This window comes from Vitis riparia, chromosome 10, assembly GCF_004353265.1.
Source record: "Vitis riparia cultivar Riparia Gloire de Montpellier isolate 1030 chromosome 10, EGFV_Vit.rip_1.0, whole genome shotgun sequence".
NCBI classification, from domain to species: Eukaryota; Viridiplantae; Streptophyta; class Magnoliopsida; order Vitales; family Vitaceae; genus Vitis; species Vitis riparia.
In genome coordinates, this window is record NC_048440.1 from 257179 (window position 1) to 271150 (window position 13972).

Below are 13972 nucleotides of genomic sequence, written 5' to 3' on the forward strand. Positions count from 1 at the left end.
CTAGGTCAATTCACTAAAATTGATATGCCAACTTGTGAATATTACCTAGCTGGTAAGACAACAAGAAAACCATTCAGAAAATGAACTAGAGTTGAAATACCATTGCAATCGATCCATTCTGACATCTGTGGTCCAATGAGTGTTAGAATAAGGCATGATGCCTTGTATTTCATCACATTTATAGATGACTTTACTCGTTACAGTCATATTTATCTGATTTCTCATAAGTTAGAAGTATTAGATTGCTTCAGACGCTACATTAATTTAGTTGAGAATCAGTTGGATAAAAAGATTAAAACATGAAGAATAGATTATGGTAGAGAATATCTATCAGAATAATTTAAAGATTTATGTGATGAAAAGGGTATTGGTACACAATAGACTATTCCAAGGACTTCATGACAAAATGTTGTTGCTAAGAGGAGGAATAAAATGTTGTTACACATGGTTAAATCAATGGTGGCTCAATCCAATCCTCTTATTTCATATTGAGGAGACGCATTGTTGACTACTTCTCATGTACTTAACCAAGTACCCTCAAAGTTTGTTTCATCTACTTCATATGAGTTATGGAATAATCGAAAGCCTGATCCTAGCAATTTGCGACCTTGGAAGTCAGTGGCTTATGTTCACAATTCTTGTCATAAATATGGAAAATTAGCTCATAGAGAAAGCGAATGTATCTTTATAAGATACAGTGAATACTCTAAAGGGTTTGTGTTCATAGGTGAGCATGAAGATGGAACAGTAACTGAATTAGAATCACAAGATGTCATGTTCTTAGAGGGTGATTTCCCACGTATGGGTGAAATTGATAGGGATTTACATCTTTATGAAATTTTGAATCCTGACATAAGATCCATACCCAAATAGAAATTAATGCTTGAATCGAGTAGGAGTGAACTAGTACTTGTAGCAAGTATAGTAAAAGAGTCGATGTTGAGAAAAAGTTCTCGATAAATTATTCCTCGACGACGATTTGGGATTGAAAAGGAAGTTCATATTGTCACTCAATATGATGATTCTTAGCTTAAGTCGGTTCAAGAAACTCTTGTCTAATTAATGATGAATGGAAAAAAGTAGAAGAGGAATTGGAGTCAATGCGAAAGAATCAAGTCTAGGACTTGGTTGATCTGCCTTCAGATTGAAAAGCTATTGGGAACAAATGGGTTCTTAAAATAAAATGAAAGACAGATGGATCCATTGAGAATTATAAAGCTCGATTAGTGGCTAAAGGGTATACCCAACAAAAGGGTATAGACAATGAGGAAACCATCTATCCAGTAGTTAGGTTTGCCTCAATTCGCCTCATTCTAGCTATAATAGCTTGTATAGATTTGAGCTACACTAAATGGATGTTAAGAGAACTTTCCTTAATGGAGAGTTGAATGAAGAAATCTATATGGAACAACTAGTGGATTCCATTATCCAAGGCCAATGGTACAAAGTATGCAAGTTAAATTGATTGATTTATGGCCTTAAACAATTATCCAGACAATGACGCTTAAGATTTCATTGTGCAATAACTTTGTATGTTTTCACAATGATTGATGAGGACCATTGTGTTTATATTAAGCGAAATAAAGATGAATATCTGTTATTATCTTTATACATGGATGATATACTTATAGTTAGAAATGATTTGGAGTTTGTATAAACCATTTAAAGATGGTTGTCATCTACTTTTGAGATGAAAGATATGGGAGAAGCATTTTACATTCTTGGAGTAAAGATCCATAATGATCATTCTCACAAACTAGCGACTCTTTTACAATAGCACTATATTAAGAATATCCTTGAATGATTTAATATGCAAGATTTTAATCCCATTGACACTCCATTGCAAGAGGTGAAAACCTAAGTAAAGAAATGGGTCTAAAGACTCCAAAAGAAAAGAAAAAAATAACTAATGTTCCCTATTTCAGTGTTATTGGGTGTATAATGTATGCTACGATGTGTACAAGACTATATATATCTACTATGTTGTTAGGATGGTGAGTCGTTACTAAGAAAATCCTAGAATGATGCATTAGAAATTAGTAAAGAGAATTCTTCGGTATCTAATAAGCATTGTGGATTATTCCTTTTGTAATCAAGGTAAAAAATTGTGCTTATGGGTTACTCACATGCCGTTTGGGCAGGTGATCTAGATGAGCACAAATAAACATCTAGATACTAAGAATAATTTTAAAAGATATATTATTGCATGAAGAGAAAATGATCCTAAATATTTACCTATATGTGAAATGGTTGTTGATCCATTTACAAAATTCATTCTAAGAAACATGTTTTTTGTACATGTAAAGTCATTGAGATTGCATAGGTTATGATCTATGTGGTTCATATGTCATGGATCATTATTGATTGGATATAAGATACTTTATACATGATAAAATGATATGAACATTTGTTATTCATATAATTGACTATGTAATTGGTACTTACATATATAAGTATGTCAATAGGCAAAGGATGGCTCCCTCACACGAGCAATCACCCCAATCAATATGTTTATGAGTTGGGATGAGACATGGTATACTAATGTTGATAAATGAGTTAAAAGTATACAAAAGATGATGAGTGTTGCCTTGATTAAGTGTCAAGATGAGGTCTATAGTAAATGACATCTTGACCGAATGTAATCGCTCGTAATTACATTTGCATGTTTGAATCAGACTTGAGTTTTAGCATAAAAGGTTTAAGGAGAACCATGGATGCAAAACTCAAACAAGTTGTTAGTGTGAAGCTCTTAGTTGAGGTCTGTATGGTGGTAGTGTGACATACACTCTCTAAGTGAAGAGAAACCACCATAGCATGTATTTTATACTACATGTGTTTGAATGTGACTGATAAGAAAAGTGAGTGATTAATCCTTGCATCCTCATTGTGTGAGATCCTTAGGGCTTATTACAATTATAATAGCCCAGATTGTACTCTTTGTACTTTTGACTATGTTTTGAGGTGATAAATTGATGTTGCTACTTTGGTATATTTCCAATGAAAATGAAATAATTTATCCTTATGGGACATATTGGGCAAGCAGTTAATTTGGATATAAAAGGCATGAGCTCATAAGGAAGACTTTTTTGAGTTACATTGATAAAGATGTGTTGATGGTCGACCGGTTATATTGCTTTTGTAGCTGATATAATTATGAATGCTTTTATAATGTCGAATGGTATACAACTTTGATGGATTAAGTGTATACATTAAAATGTAACTAAATAAGTCTAGGGTACAACAAGACATGATTACTATTGTTCACTCATAATTTTTAGGGGTTGAGCTACTATGTATCCCTAACAGGTGCATAAGTTTATAGCTTCCAAATTGCAGGTGTGCTCGCATAGTCACACAACCCATTTGCCTATATGAATGACTTTCAAAAGTGGAATAAAATGGACTTGGATGAGTGATCGGGCTAGTTCAACCCATCTTGTGCAAGTGGGAAATGTTGGAGTTGGGTTTGGGTGCCCAAGTGGGTTGACTCAACCCTACCCAATTAATGGGAGAAAATGGGGAAGCAGTTTTTGGGAGTTTTAAAACTACCAAGAAACTGCCACTATTTAAATAAATAAATAAGTTTTTTTTCCTCTCTCTAAGTGAAATCTCTCTCGATGAGAATTCTCTCCTTGAAAAACCAGAGAGAAATATTTTGACTTCTCTCTCCTTGAAAACCACAAAGAGAAGAAATATGTTTTTTCTCTCTCCGGGAAACAAAAAGAGTAAGAATATAATTCTTCAAAAGAAACAAAAGGTCCTCTCTTGAAGTTGTTCCTAGTTTTCTCTGTGAAACGAAGGTTAAGACTCTTGTGCTGTGAGAAACGAATGGTTCTTGTATTCATAGTTCCATTTATAACTTCAGGCGACAAATTTGGCTAGTGAAACAACCAATTTGGATCTTGGGGCATTTCATAAGGTAACCGAGAAGCCTTATTTTTCATCACTACCAATCTACTTTGTATAAGATATTAAAAAGGTAAATTTTGCTCTATACCTTGCTATGTCCTTATATTTTGTGATAATAGTTCTCATCATTAACTTAATAGTTAGCATACATTGCCACGGTTATATGAAAATAAAAACATATTAAAAATTAAAAGGTACCATAAATGCATAAATCATAGGATGCGGGAATGAAACTGAAGAACAAAGCTGTGTCCATGTTAGGAGGGTCAGTTCCTGTTCATTCTTGAAATGAAGGCAATTGCAACCAACTGGATATTCAGAGAGAACCGGAAGTGGACAGCATATGATAAGTCACGTACGATGCTCTTAACTCCCCCACTTTTCTCACTTCTGGGATAGAATATATAGGGTGCCTATATGTATATTTAATCAACAAACAACAACCCATTTATATATCAACTTCTTCTCTATGTATACATATATATATATATATATATATATATATATATATATATATATATATATATATATATGCGTGCAAATTGCAAACAACTAACAAAAATACCTTCAAATATTGTAGGAAAACATAAACATACGTCTCTACGATTAAAAAGGAAATAGAAAATTTCACTCATCGGTGGTAACCGTGCACACTCCTACAAGTTCCCTGATGTGTTTCCTTGTAAAATTTATGTGGGTATTGGTTGATTAATCATAAAAATGACATCCCATGATTCCAGTAAGCAGGACTTGTGAAGAAATAAAGATACCATATTGATTGATTCATAAAAATGCTTGATTGATTAAAGAGGAGAAAGAAGAATGGCAGATGATATCATGAAATCGAAAGACAAAGTAACGTAGGTGGTTGGAATAATCAAAAGGCACTTTAGGTGTAGAGTAAATTATCAATAAACAAACACGTACCAAGCAACGGCCACCCAACTGTCAGGGCAGAGATCTGTGCTCTTGAGAGTCATTAGAGCTGGATATGTGTCAGCCAGTTCATTGATCTGATCAAACATCCATCAACAGATTTGAGGGAAAAAAGTATTTTTGGAAAATAAAATTTTGAAGCATTGTTGTATTGAATGTTTTCATTTCGGATAATGATTACCTTAACGAAGAATGGAGGCCTCTTGTCTGGGTCCGACTCTTCATTGTAGTGGAGGTAGAGATGGCCAAGGTGATCCCTTGTTTGCTGGCCATTCTCCAGCTGCGCAGTGAGAGCATCATCCTCTGTGGCTTCAAAAACCTCTTCCATCTCCTGGTCACTGCTGCCTGCAGTTGAACCCTCACTGTCACTTTAAAAATTGAATTCAATGTCAGCTCATGAAAAACCTAGTCGATCGAGTAGATATATAACAAAAGGGATATTGAAGTAACCGCTAGCTAAGATGATGTATATACCTGAGGGAAGCATAGGGTTGAGTAGTATAAATTTGGAGAGCTGAGAGTGTGGGATGATAGAATTGGATGACAGTGTTGCCGTTTTCCAGGATAAATGGAGACTCGGCCCCAAAACCACTCCAAGTGGCGTAAGCCTTCCACAACTCACTCAACAAGAAACAATCGCCCCTCACGCCCTCTCTCTGATGCCCTTCCTCCAGGCTTTTAAGTGCACCTACTTTTATCTGCGCCAACCATTTGCTACTAATTACAATCACATTTAAAACAAACAAGGAAAATTCTAGGCTCTAACTGTACATATAATTTATAGCTAGCCGAGAAAACTCTTTGCACTTCCCATCTGGTATCATGCATAACTTTCAATCGGGATTGTTACAAGCCCAAAAAAAAGAAAAAAGATAAAGATATAAAACAATAAACCAATTTATAAGAGACAAAAGAATGGAATTTCATTTGCGAAGTGATGATACTAACAATGTAGCTATGGAGGCAATATTTTTGTTAATATAGTATTGACTAACATCCCATATTTTTTTAATGTGTCAAACAATTAATGAGCAGTGATACAAAAGGTGATTAGGTTATAATAAAAGTTTATTTGACAATAATTTTAGGAAGCATTTCTGAACTTTTTAATACTAAATTTTTTTTTATTTCTTAAGTATTAGAAAAGTTGGAAACATTCCTAGAATTACTACAAGCCATTTTAAATGTGTTTTATTGTTGTCATATCTTTTTTAAATGATTATTATCTCTTTTACATATGTTCTTTTGGTATTAATGAGTTCCTTTTTCTCTTATAGTAAAACAAAGGCTAATGCTTTGTTTTGTTCAAATGAAATGAAACAAAAATCACAACAACCAATTTTTATTTATTTTTATTGCTTTATATGATATAGAAATTAATATTATTAGGAAATAGTAAACAAAAAAATGGTTTAAAAATTTATTTCATTTTTTATTTTATCCTATTTCTTATCATTTCTTAGTTCAAATTAGTATACAATCACAAAAGAGGAAAACGTAATTATTTCTATTATCCATAGATGTATCCATGTTCAAATTAAAGAAAATACTGAAAAAATAATTTCTCTATACCTGCACGGAATATCAAGAAGCTAATGAATGTGTGAGAATGTATTAATAGTTAAAAAAGGAAAAAAGAAGAAGGAAAAGGGGAAAAACATACAACCAACTTAGATAAATCCACATGTAAAGTCAAACATTATCTTTATGAGTCATTGAACCATGAAACATAACAAGGAAAGAAAATAGAAATACCCAGAGAAATAGAGTTATTCCATTTGGAAAAGAAAGAAAAACAAAAACCTTTAGGGTATGTTTAGTTCTAGAAAATTTAAGGAAACATGTGTGGAAAAAAAAATGAAAAGCAAAAGAAAAATGAAAAAATGAATTTAAAATAAAAAATTATTTTTGTTTATTATTTCAAACTTATTTCTCTTATTCTAACTTATTAATATAAAGATTAAATAATTTTAAAATGTATAAGTTTTTAAATAATTTTAATTATATTTAATTAATTAAACATAATCTTAATGCGATAAGAAGGGAAAAAGGGAAATACCTTAGAATCAGGGTTGATAGAAACCATGGGACTGACTGAATCAAGAAAAATCTCAAAGTTGGATTTAGTTGCATCGGAAGGCTTTCTAGAGTTCCACCATAACTGATTTATCGACATTATTTTGGTATCATACCACTTTCTCTCAAAAATATTCAAGCAAATTAAGGAAGAGGAAGATAGACTCTTTAAATAAAGAGTTACCGAGTTGAAGGAAAAAGGGGTAATTATTATGGATGATTAAGAAATAAATAAAAGGGGAAAGTAATTAAACACGTCGTAATAATTACTCTTACGTGTCTTCTTTCATATTTAGAAAAAAAAGGCAATAAGCCTTTATTCAACTTGAGCATCTAAATCATTTTAAGATTTCCTTGCATTAATTTCCAATATTTGACATGCTAAAAAGTAATAGTTTAAGAGTTTGTTTGACAGTGATTTTAGAAAACACTTTTAATATTTTTATTACTTGAAAAGTTTTATCATTTAAGTATTAAAAATAATAGAAACGTTTTCTAAAATCACTCCCAAATAAGCTTTAATTTAGAGTTCATGAAAACAGTGAGTAATGATGGTTGAGAAATGCTAGTGAACCAAAGGAGAAAGAAGAAATGAAAATGTTCCCCAATCCCAAACTCCTAGACAATTTGGGATCAAACCTGGGTTTTATTGTTAGATTAATTTTTGTAATTAATCTATAATTTGGGCCACACATGTAAATAATTAAAATGTGTGTGCTATCATTTAATTAAACCTAAATATAGTGATCTAATTAATAATTGATTAATTGGCTTAAGGGTATAATTGTCATGAGATTATTATGTAGATACCATTAGATAATTATTATTTCTATGAGGGGCAGAAATATAATTGTGATAAAATTAAAACTGCCCTAGCAGTTTATAAATAGGGTTATGGTCCCCATTATACCACTACGCATTCCAATTTCCGAAAATCCTCTCAGAGAGAAATTGAAACAGAATCTAGTGGCCAGAATTGGAAGACCATCTCAAAGGGTTTTCTTCCTATAAGGTTTCTCCTTCAATGGATTCAGGTATGTTTCCGCTATTATTTTTCTACTCATTTTTAATCAGGAGATTCCAGTATAGATGAAATTAGGGTATTCATCTTGGTTGATTTTAACAAGAATATTCCAGTATATATGAAATTAGGGTATTCATCTTGGTTGAGTTATAACAAGAAATATTCCAGTATATATGTAATTGGGGTATTCACCTTGGTTGAGTTTTAACAAGTGGTATCAGAGCCAACTCCTTGATTAATTCTTTGAGTTATTATTTTAATATATATATATATATGTCAATGGATTAAGATTTATGAAATATTGAGCTGATAAATTATTTTTTTTATTACTATTATTATTATTATTACTATTTAATAGCATTTTATGATATTAATATTTAAGTTATTGATCTAGCATTTTTAAATAGGCTAATTAAAGCGGAAAATCACCAAAGTGACATCTTTCGTGTTAGATTAGTCTGTTCGGGGTGTTAGATATTTGTGTGTATGTGATTCATGTGGGTATTGACTGGCCCAAAGGAAAGTTAATATTTGGTCAAATTGCATACATACCTGTGGTGATAAATATGTGATGATTATAAAGGTAACTTAATGTGAATAATAAATCAATCCAAAGATATATTTATTATTTGACATAACTTATCATCAATGTTTGATCACTACAACAAGAGTACCACTTACAGTCAATATTACTGTCCAAAGACTTGATATTAATGTTGTGCTAGGTATCTTGAAATGTCATAATTTGCTTTTAAATTTAAAGATTATGTGTTTAATTGCTTATTTTATGTGAGCATGATGGTTTATTTGATTCATTTTACTTTGTTCTGGATTCAGCTTTTATATCAACTACTTCTATATCTGCCAACATCAATAATGTCCCTATGTTAAATGAGACTAATTTTAAGGACTGGAAAGAGAATATGATGATTCTCTTAGGCTGCATGGATATAGACTTAGCCTTGAGAATGCCAAACCCGATGAACTCAATGAGCAAAGTACTCAAGAGGATGAGGTTTATTGGGGTAAGTGGGAACGTTCAAATATGCTAAGTCTTATGATCATGAAGCGCGGAATTCCAGAAGCTTTTAGGGGTGCGGTAACCGATGAGGTTACTAATGCCAGTGACTTCCTTGCGGAAATTCAGAAACGTTTTGCCAAAAACGATAAGGCTGAAATGAGCACGCTTTAGCAAGCTTGATTTCAATGAAGTATAAAGGCAAGGGTAATGTTCGGGAGTACATCATGGAGATGTCTCATCTTGCTTCAAAACTTAAGGCTTTGAAACTTGAGTTATTTGATGATTTACTCGTGCATTTGGTTCTCATCTCTCTTCCTGCACAATTTAATCAATTCAAGGTCAGTTATAACTGTCAAAAGGATAAATGGATTCTTAATGAGCTCATTTCATTCTGTGTGCAAGAGGAAGAGAGATTGAAGCAAGACAAGACCGAAAGTGCTCATTTGGCTAGCACTTCCAAGGATAAGGGCAAACGAAAGAATAAGGATAATAAGGTTGCTGCTTCTAATGGCCTAGAACAAAAGAAACAGAAAGTTGAGGTAACATGTTTCTTCTGTAATAAGCCTGGACATACTAAGAAGGAATGTACCAAGTATGCTGCTTGGCGTGTTAAGAAAGGTATAATTCTTACTTTGGTATGTTCTGAAGTTAATTTAGCTTCAGTATCTAGAAACACATGGTGGTTAGATTCTGGTGCTACTACTCACATTTGTGTTTCTATGCAGGGTTGCCTGAGTTACCGAAAACCAAGTGATGCTAAAAGATGCATCTATGTCGGAGACGGTCAGTCGGTAGAAGTAGAGGCAATAGGGCATTTTAGATTATTATTGAAATCTGGTTATTTTTTAGATTTAATAGATACTTTCGTTGTACCGTCTTTTAGACGGAATTTAATTTTAGTTTCTGTTTTGGACAAATCAGGTTATTCTTGTTCATTTGGAAACAATAGATTTGCATTATCTATTAATTCAAATGTTGTAGGAACCGGTTTACTTAATGTTTATGATAATCTATATTTGTTGGAAACTGTTCTGTCCTATAATGAAACCTTGCATGTGGAATCACGAGGTACAAACGTAAATTGAATAAAGATAATTCGGCCTCATTGTGGCACAAACGCCTAGGTCATATCTCTAAATCTAGAGTTGAGCGACTTGTGTCCGATGGGATTTTAGATTCACTTGACTTTTCAGATTTTGATATTTGTGTTGAGTGTATTAAAGGAAAACAGACCAAAAAAAGAAATTAGGTGCAAATAGAGCTACAGACGTCTTAGAATTAATTCATACAGATATCTTGGACCATACCCTACGGCATCTTGGAATGGTCAACAGTACTTTATAACATTCATAGATGACTATTCAAGATATGGCTACCTATTTCTTATACATGAGAAATCACAATCATTGGACGTGTTCAAAACATTTAAAGTAGAAGTTGAGTTACAACTCAACAAAGAATAAAGAGCGTCAGATCTGACCGTGGTGGTGAATACTATGGTAGATATGACAGATCAGGTGAACAATGTCCAGGACCATTTGCTAAATACCTAGAGGAATGTGGATCGTCCCTCAATACACCATGCCAGGATCACCTAGCATGAATGGTGTAGCAGAAAGACGAAACCGAACCTTAAGGACATGGTAAGGAGTATGATTAGTCATTCTACTTTACCCGAAAAACTCTGGGGTGAAGCACTCAAAATGACAGCTTATATCCTAAATCGGGTGCCAACTAAAGCGGCTGCTAAAACGCCTTATGAGCTTTGGACGGGTCGAAAGCCCAGTTTAAAGCATTTTCATATTTGGGGATGTCCAGCTGAAGCGAGACCTTATAAGCCTCATGAAAAGAAATTGGACTCTAAAACAGTTAGCAGCTACTTTATTGGCTATGCAGAGTGATCAAGGGGTTTTAAATTTTATGATCCTCCTATTAGGTCAATTTTTGAGACGGGAACTGCAACATTTTTTGAGGATGTTGAGTTTGGGGGGAGAAATCAGGTTAGGAATATTGTCTTTGAGGAGGAAGAGGGATCTACTATTGCTTTGATAATGTACAGGTTTCACTACCTATCATTGATCAAGAAGTAAATTGGATCCTCAACCAACAGACAATATTGTTCAACCCTTAATTGCAAATGAGGACATTGCTCCTGAAGAACAAACTCAACAACCTCAAGAAAATATGCCATTAAGGAGATCCACTAGAGAGAGGAGAAATGCAATTTTGGACGATTATATCGTATATCTCCAGGAACGTGAGGTAGAAAGTGGAATGATGGAAGATGATCCAATCAACTTCCAGCAAGCCATGAAAAGTTCCAACTCTCAGAAATGGATTGAAGCCATGAATGAAGAGTACAAATCTATGCAAGACAATAAAGTTTGGGAACTTGTCCCATTACCAGTTGGTACGAAGCCCATTGGTTGTAAATGGATATTTAAAACCAAGCGGGATTCAAATGGTAATGTAGAAAGGTATAAAGCACGTCTTGTAGCTATAGGCTTTACTCAAAAAGAAGGAATTGACTTCAAAGAGACCTTCTCTCCAGTTTCTACGAAGGACTCTTTCAGGATAATCATGGCACTAGTTGCACATTATGATCTTGAGTTACATCAAATGGATGTTAAAACAGCGTTTCTCAATGGTGACATTGATGAAACAATTTATATGGTACAACCAGAAATTTTGTGTCCGAAGACTCAAAGAATATGGTTTGTAAATTAACTAAATCCATTTATGGGCTCAAGCAAGCTTCTCGTCAGTGGTACTTCAAGTTTCATCAAATTATTGTCTCATATGGTTTTGAGGCAAATCTTATGGATGAATGTGTGTATCACAAATTCAGTGGGAGTAAGTATATTTTCCTGGTTTTATATGTCAATGACATATTGCTAGCCACAAATGATATTAGCATATTGCACGACACCAAGAGATTTTTATCAAAACATTTTGAGATGAAAGATCTTGGTGATGCCTCCTTTGTCTTAGGAATCCAGATACACGAGATCGTTCTAGGGGTATTTTAGGATTGTCACAAAGGACCTACATTGATAAAGTCCTCAAAAGGTATGGCATGCAAAATAGCAAACCAGGTGATACCCCTGTCGCTAAAGGAGACAAATTCAGTCTTAATCAATGCCCTAAAAATAGTTTAGAAAGTCAAGAAATACAGAAGATTCCTTACGCTTCGGCTGTGGGGAGTCTAATGTATGCTCAGGTATGTACACGTCCGGATATTGCGTACATTGTTGGCATGTTAGGCAGATATCTAAGTAACCCTGGAATGGATCATTGGAGAGCAGCCAAGAGGGTTATGAGATATTTACAGAGAACAAAAGAGTACATGCTTACATATAGGAGATTGGATCAGTTGGAGTTCATTGGGTATTCCGACTCCGATTTGCTGGATGCCAAGACAGCAGAAGATCCACATCAGGCTATATTTATCTGTTGGCTGGTGGAGCAATTTCATGGAGGTCTGCCAAACAGACACTCGTAACATCATCCACCATGGAAGCAGAGTTTGTAGCATGTTATGAGGCATCCAATCAAGGAATATGGCTACGAAATTTTGTCACTGGGCTGCGTGTTCTGGATGGTATTGAAAGACCACTGAAGATATTTTGTGACAATAAATCAGCAGTTTTATATTCCAATAACAACAGGAGTTCTACAAAATCAAAATACATTGATATCAAGTTCCTAGTTGTAAAAGAAAAGTACAGAGTGGACAGATATCCATAGAGCATATTGGAACAAACTCCATGATAGCGGATCCGCTTACAAAGGGATTACCACCCAAGGTCTTTCATGAGCACACTGCTCATATGGGTGTTGTCTCATTTGAAAATATCCAAATTTAGTGGGAGTTTATATTATTCATTGTATATTGCTCTATGTTATGTTTAGACTTTATCTATAAATTTGGATTGTGTTCTGCAGAAATAAAGTATTCATTTTATTGCACTCTGTTAAATTATGCTAAAGATTTGATCTCAATAAAGTTAAGTAGGACCAGTTGGAAATAGGCATGAATAGATCACATTGCATGTAATTTCCATGCTATGCACTCATGATTGATCTATGTCATTTAGCTGTATGGATATATGTGACCATTGATTGGTCTAGTAACGATTGATGTAACAAAGACCACCTTGATCCTATGTCAATATAGTTAATGGACGAGATTGTTCGGATATACCCTAAGGACATGATAGCAAATTTTGAGCTCATAAGGTTAAGCACATTTATTTGATTACATATGCATGTGGCCCAGTGGGAGATTGTTAGATTAATTTTGTAATTAATCTATAATTTGGGCCACACATGTAAATAATTAAAATGTGTGTGCTATCATTTAATTAAGCCTAAATATAGTGATCTAATTAATAATTGATTAATTGGCTTAAGGGTATAATTGTCATGAGATTATTGTGTAGATACCATTAGATAATTATTATTTCTATAAGGGGCAGAAATATAATTGTGATAAAATTAAAACTGCCCTAGCAGTTTATAAATAGGGTTATGGTCCCCATTCTACCACTACGCATTCCAATTTCCGAAAATCCTCTCAGAGAGAAATTGAAACAGAATCTAGTGGCCAGAATTGGAAGACCATCTCAAAGGGTTTTCTTCCTATAAGGTTTCTCCTTCAATGGATTCAGGTATGTTTCCGCTATTATTTTTCTACTCATTTTTAATCAGGAGATTCCAGTATAGATGAAATTAGGGTATTCATCTTGGTTGATTTTAACAAGAATATTCCAGTATATATGAAATTAGGGTATTCATCTTGGTTGAGTTATAACAAGAAATATTCCAGTATATATGTAATTGGGGTATTCACCTTGGTTGAGTTTTAACATTTATATGTTATTTAATTATTCTTAATCAACATTACCTAATTATCAATCTTTCAGCAAAATACAACCATTGGCTTCATTTATTTGTTATGTCATAATAATTTTTTTTAATAATGTGTTAATTTTCCATCATATCAC

The 13972-nt window shown here is 33.5% G+C and overlaps 2 protein-coding genes across 2 annotated transcripts; one reads left to right on the forward strand and one right to left on the reverse strand.

Annotated features, from left to right (window-relative positions):
• Window positions 1-4817: 4817 nt before the first annotated feature.
• LOC117923854 lies at window positions 4818-7021 on the reverse strand. Its single transcript, XM_034842352.1, has 4 exons — window positions 6905-7021; window positions 5320-5543; window positions 5027-5213; window positions 4818-4922 (listed from the first exon to the last, which is right to left on the reverse strand). The coding sequence occupies exons 1-4, from the start codon at window positions 7019-7021 to the stop codon at window positions 4818-4820; spliced, it is 633 nt and encodes a 210-aa protein (XP_034698243.1).
• Window positions 7022-9151: 2130 nt separating this feature from the next.
• LOC117923855 lies at window positions 9152-9746 on the forward strand. The gene is made up of 2 exons (XM_034842353.1): window positions 9152-9584; window positions 9692-9746. The coding sequence occupies exons 1-2, from the start codon at window positions 9152-9154 to the stop codon at window positions 9718-9720; spliced, it is 462 nt and encodes a 153-aa protein (XP_034698244.1). The 3' UTR covers window positions 9721-9746.
• Window positions 9747-13972: the final 4226 nt, after the last annotated feature.

What these genes read in the sequence shown, in the direction of transcription:
- LOC117923855 (XM_034842353.1), top strand. Translation starts at nt 9,152, where the DNA reads ATGAAGTATAAAGGCAAGGGTAATGTTCGGGAGTACATCATGGAGATG. An exon ending in TGCTTGGCGTGTTAAGAAAG is followed by an intron (nt 9,585 to 9,691) that starts GTATAATTCTTA and finishes GTTTCTATGCAG; the next exon opens with GGTTGCCTGAGTTACCGAAA.
- LOC117923854 (XM_034842352.1), bottom strand. Translation starts at nt 7,021, where the DNA reads ATGTCGATAAATCAGTTATGGTGGAACTCTAGAAAGCCTTCCGATGCA. An exon ending in CAACCCTATGCTTCCCTCAG is followed by an intron (nt 5,214 to 5,319) that starts GTATATACATCA and finishes CAATTTTTAAAG; the next exon opens with TGACAGTGAGGGTTCAACTG. An exon ending in GGCCTCCATTCTTCGTTAAG is followed by an intron (nt 4,923 to 5,026) that starts GTAATCATTATC and finishes ATGTTTGATCAG; the next exon opens with ATCAATGAACTGGCTGACAC.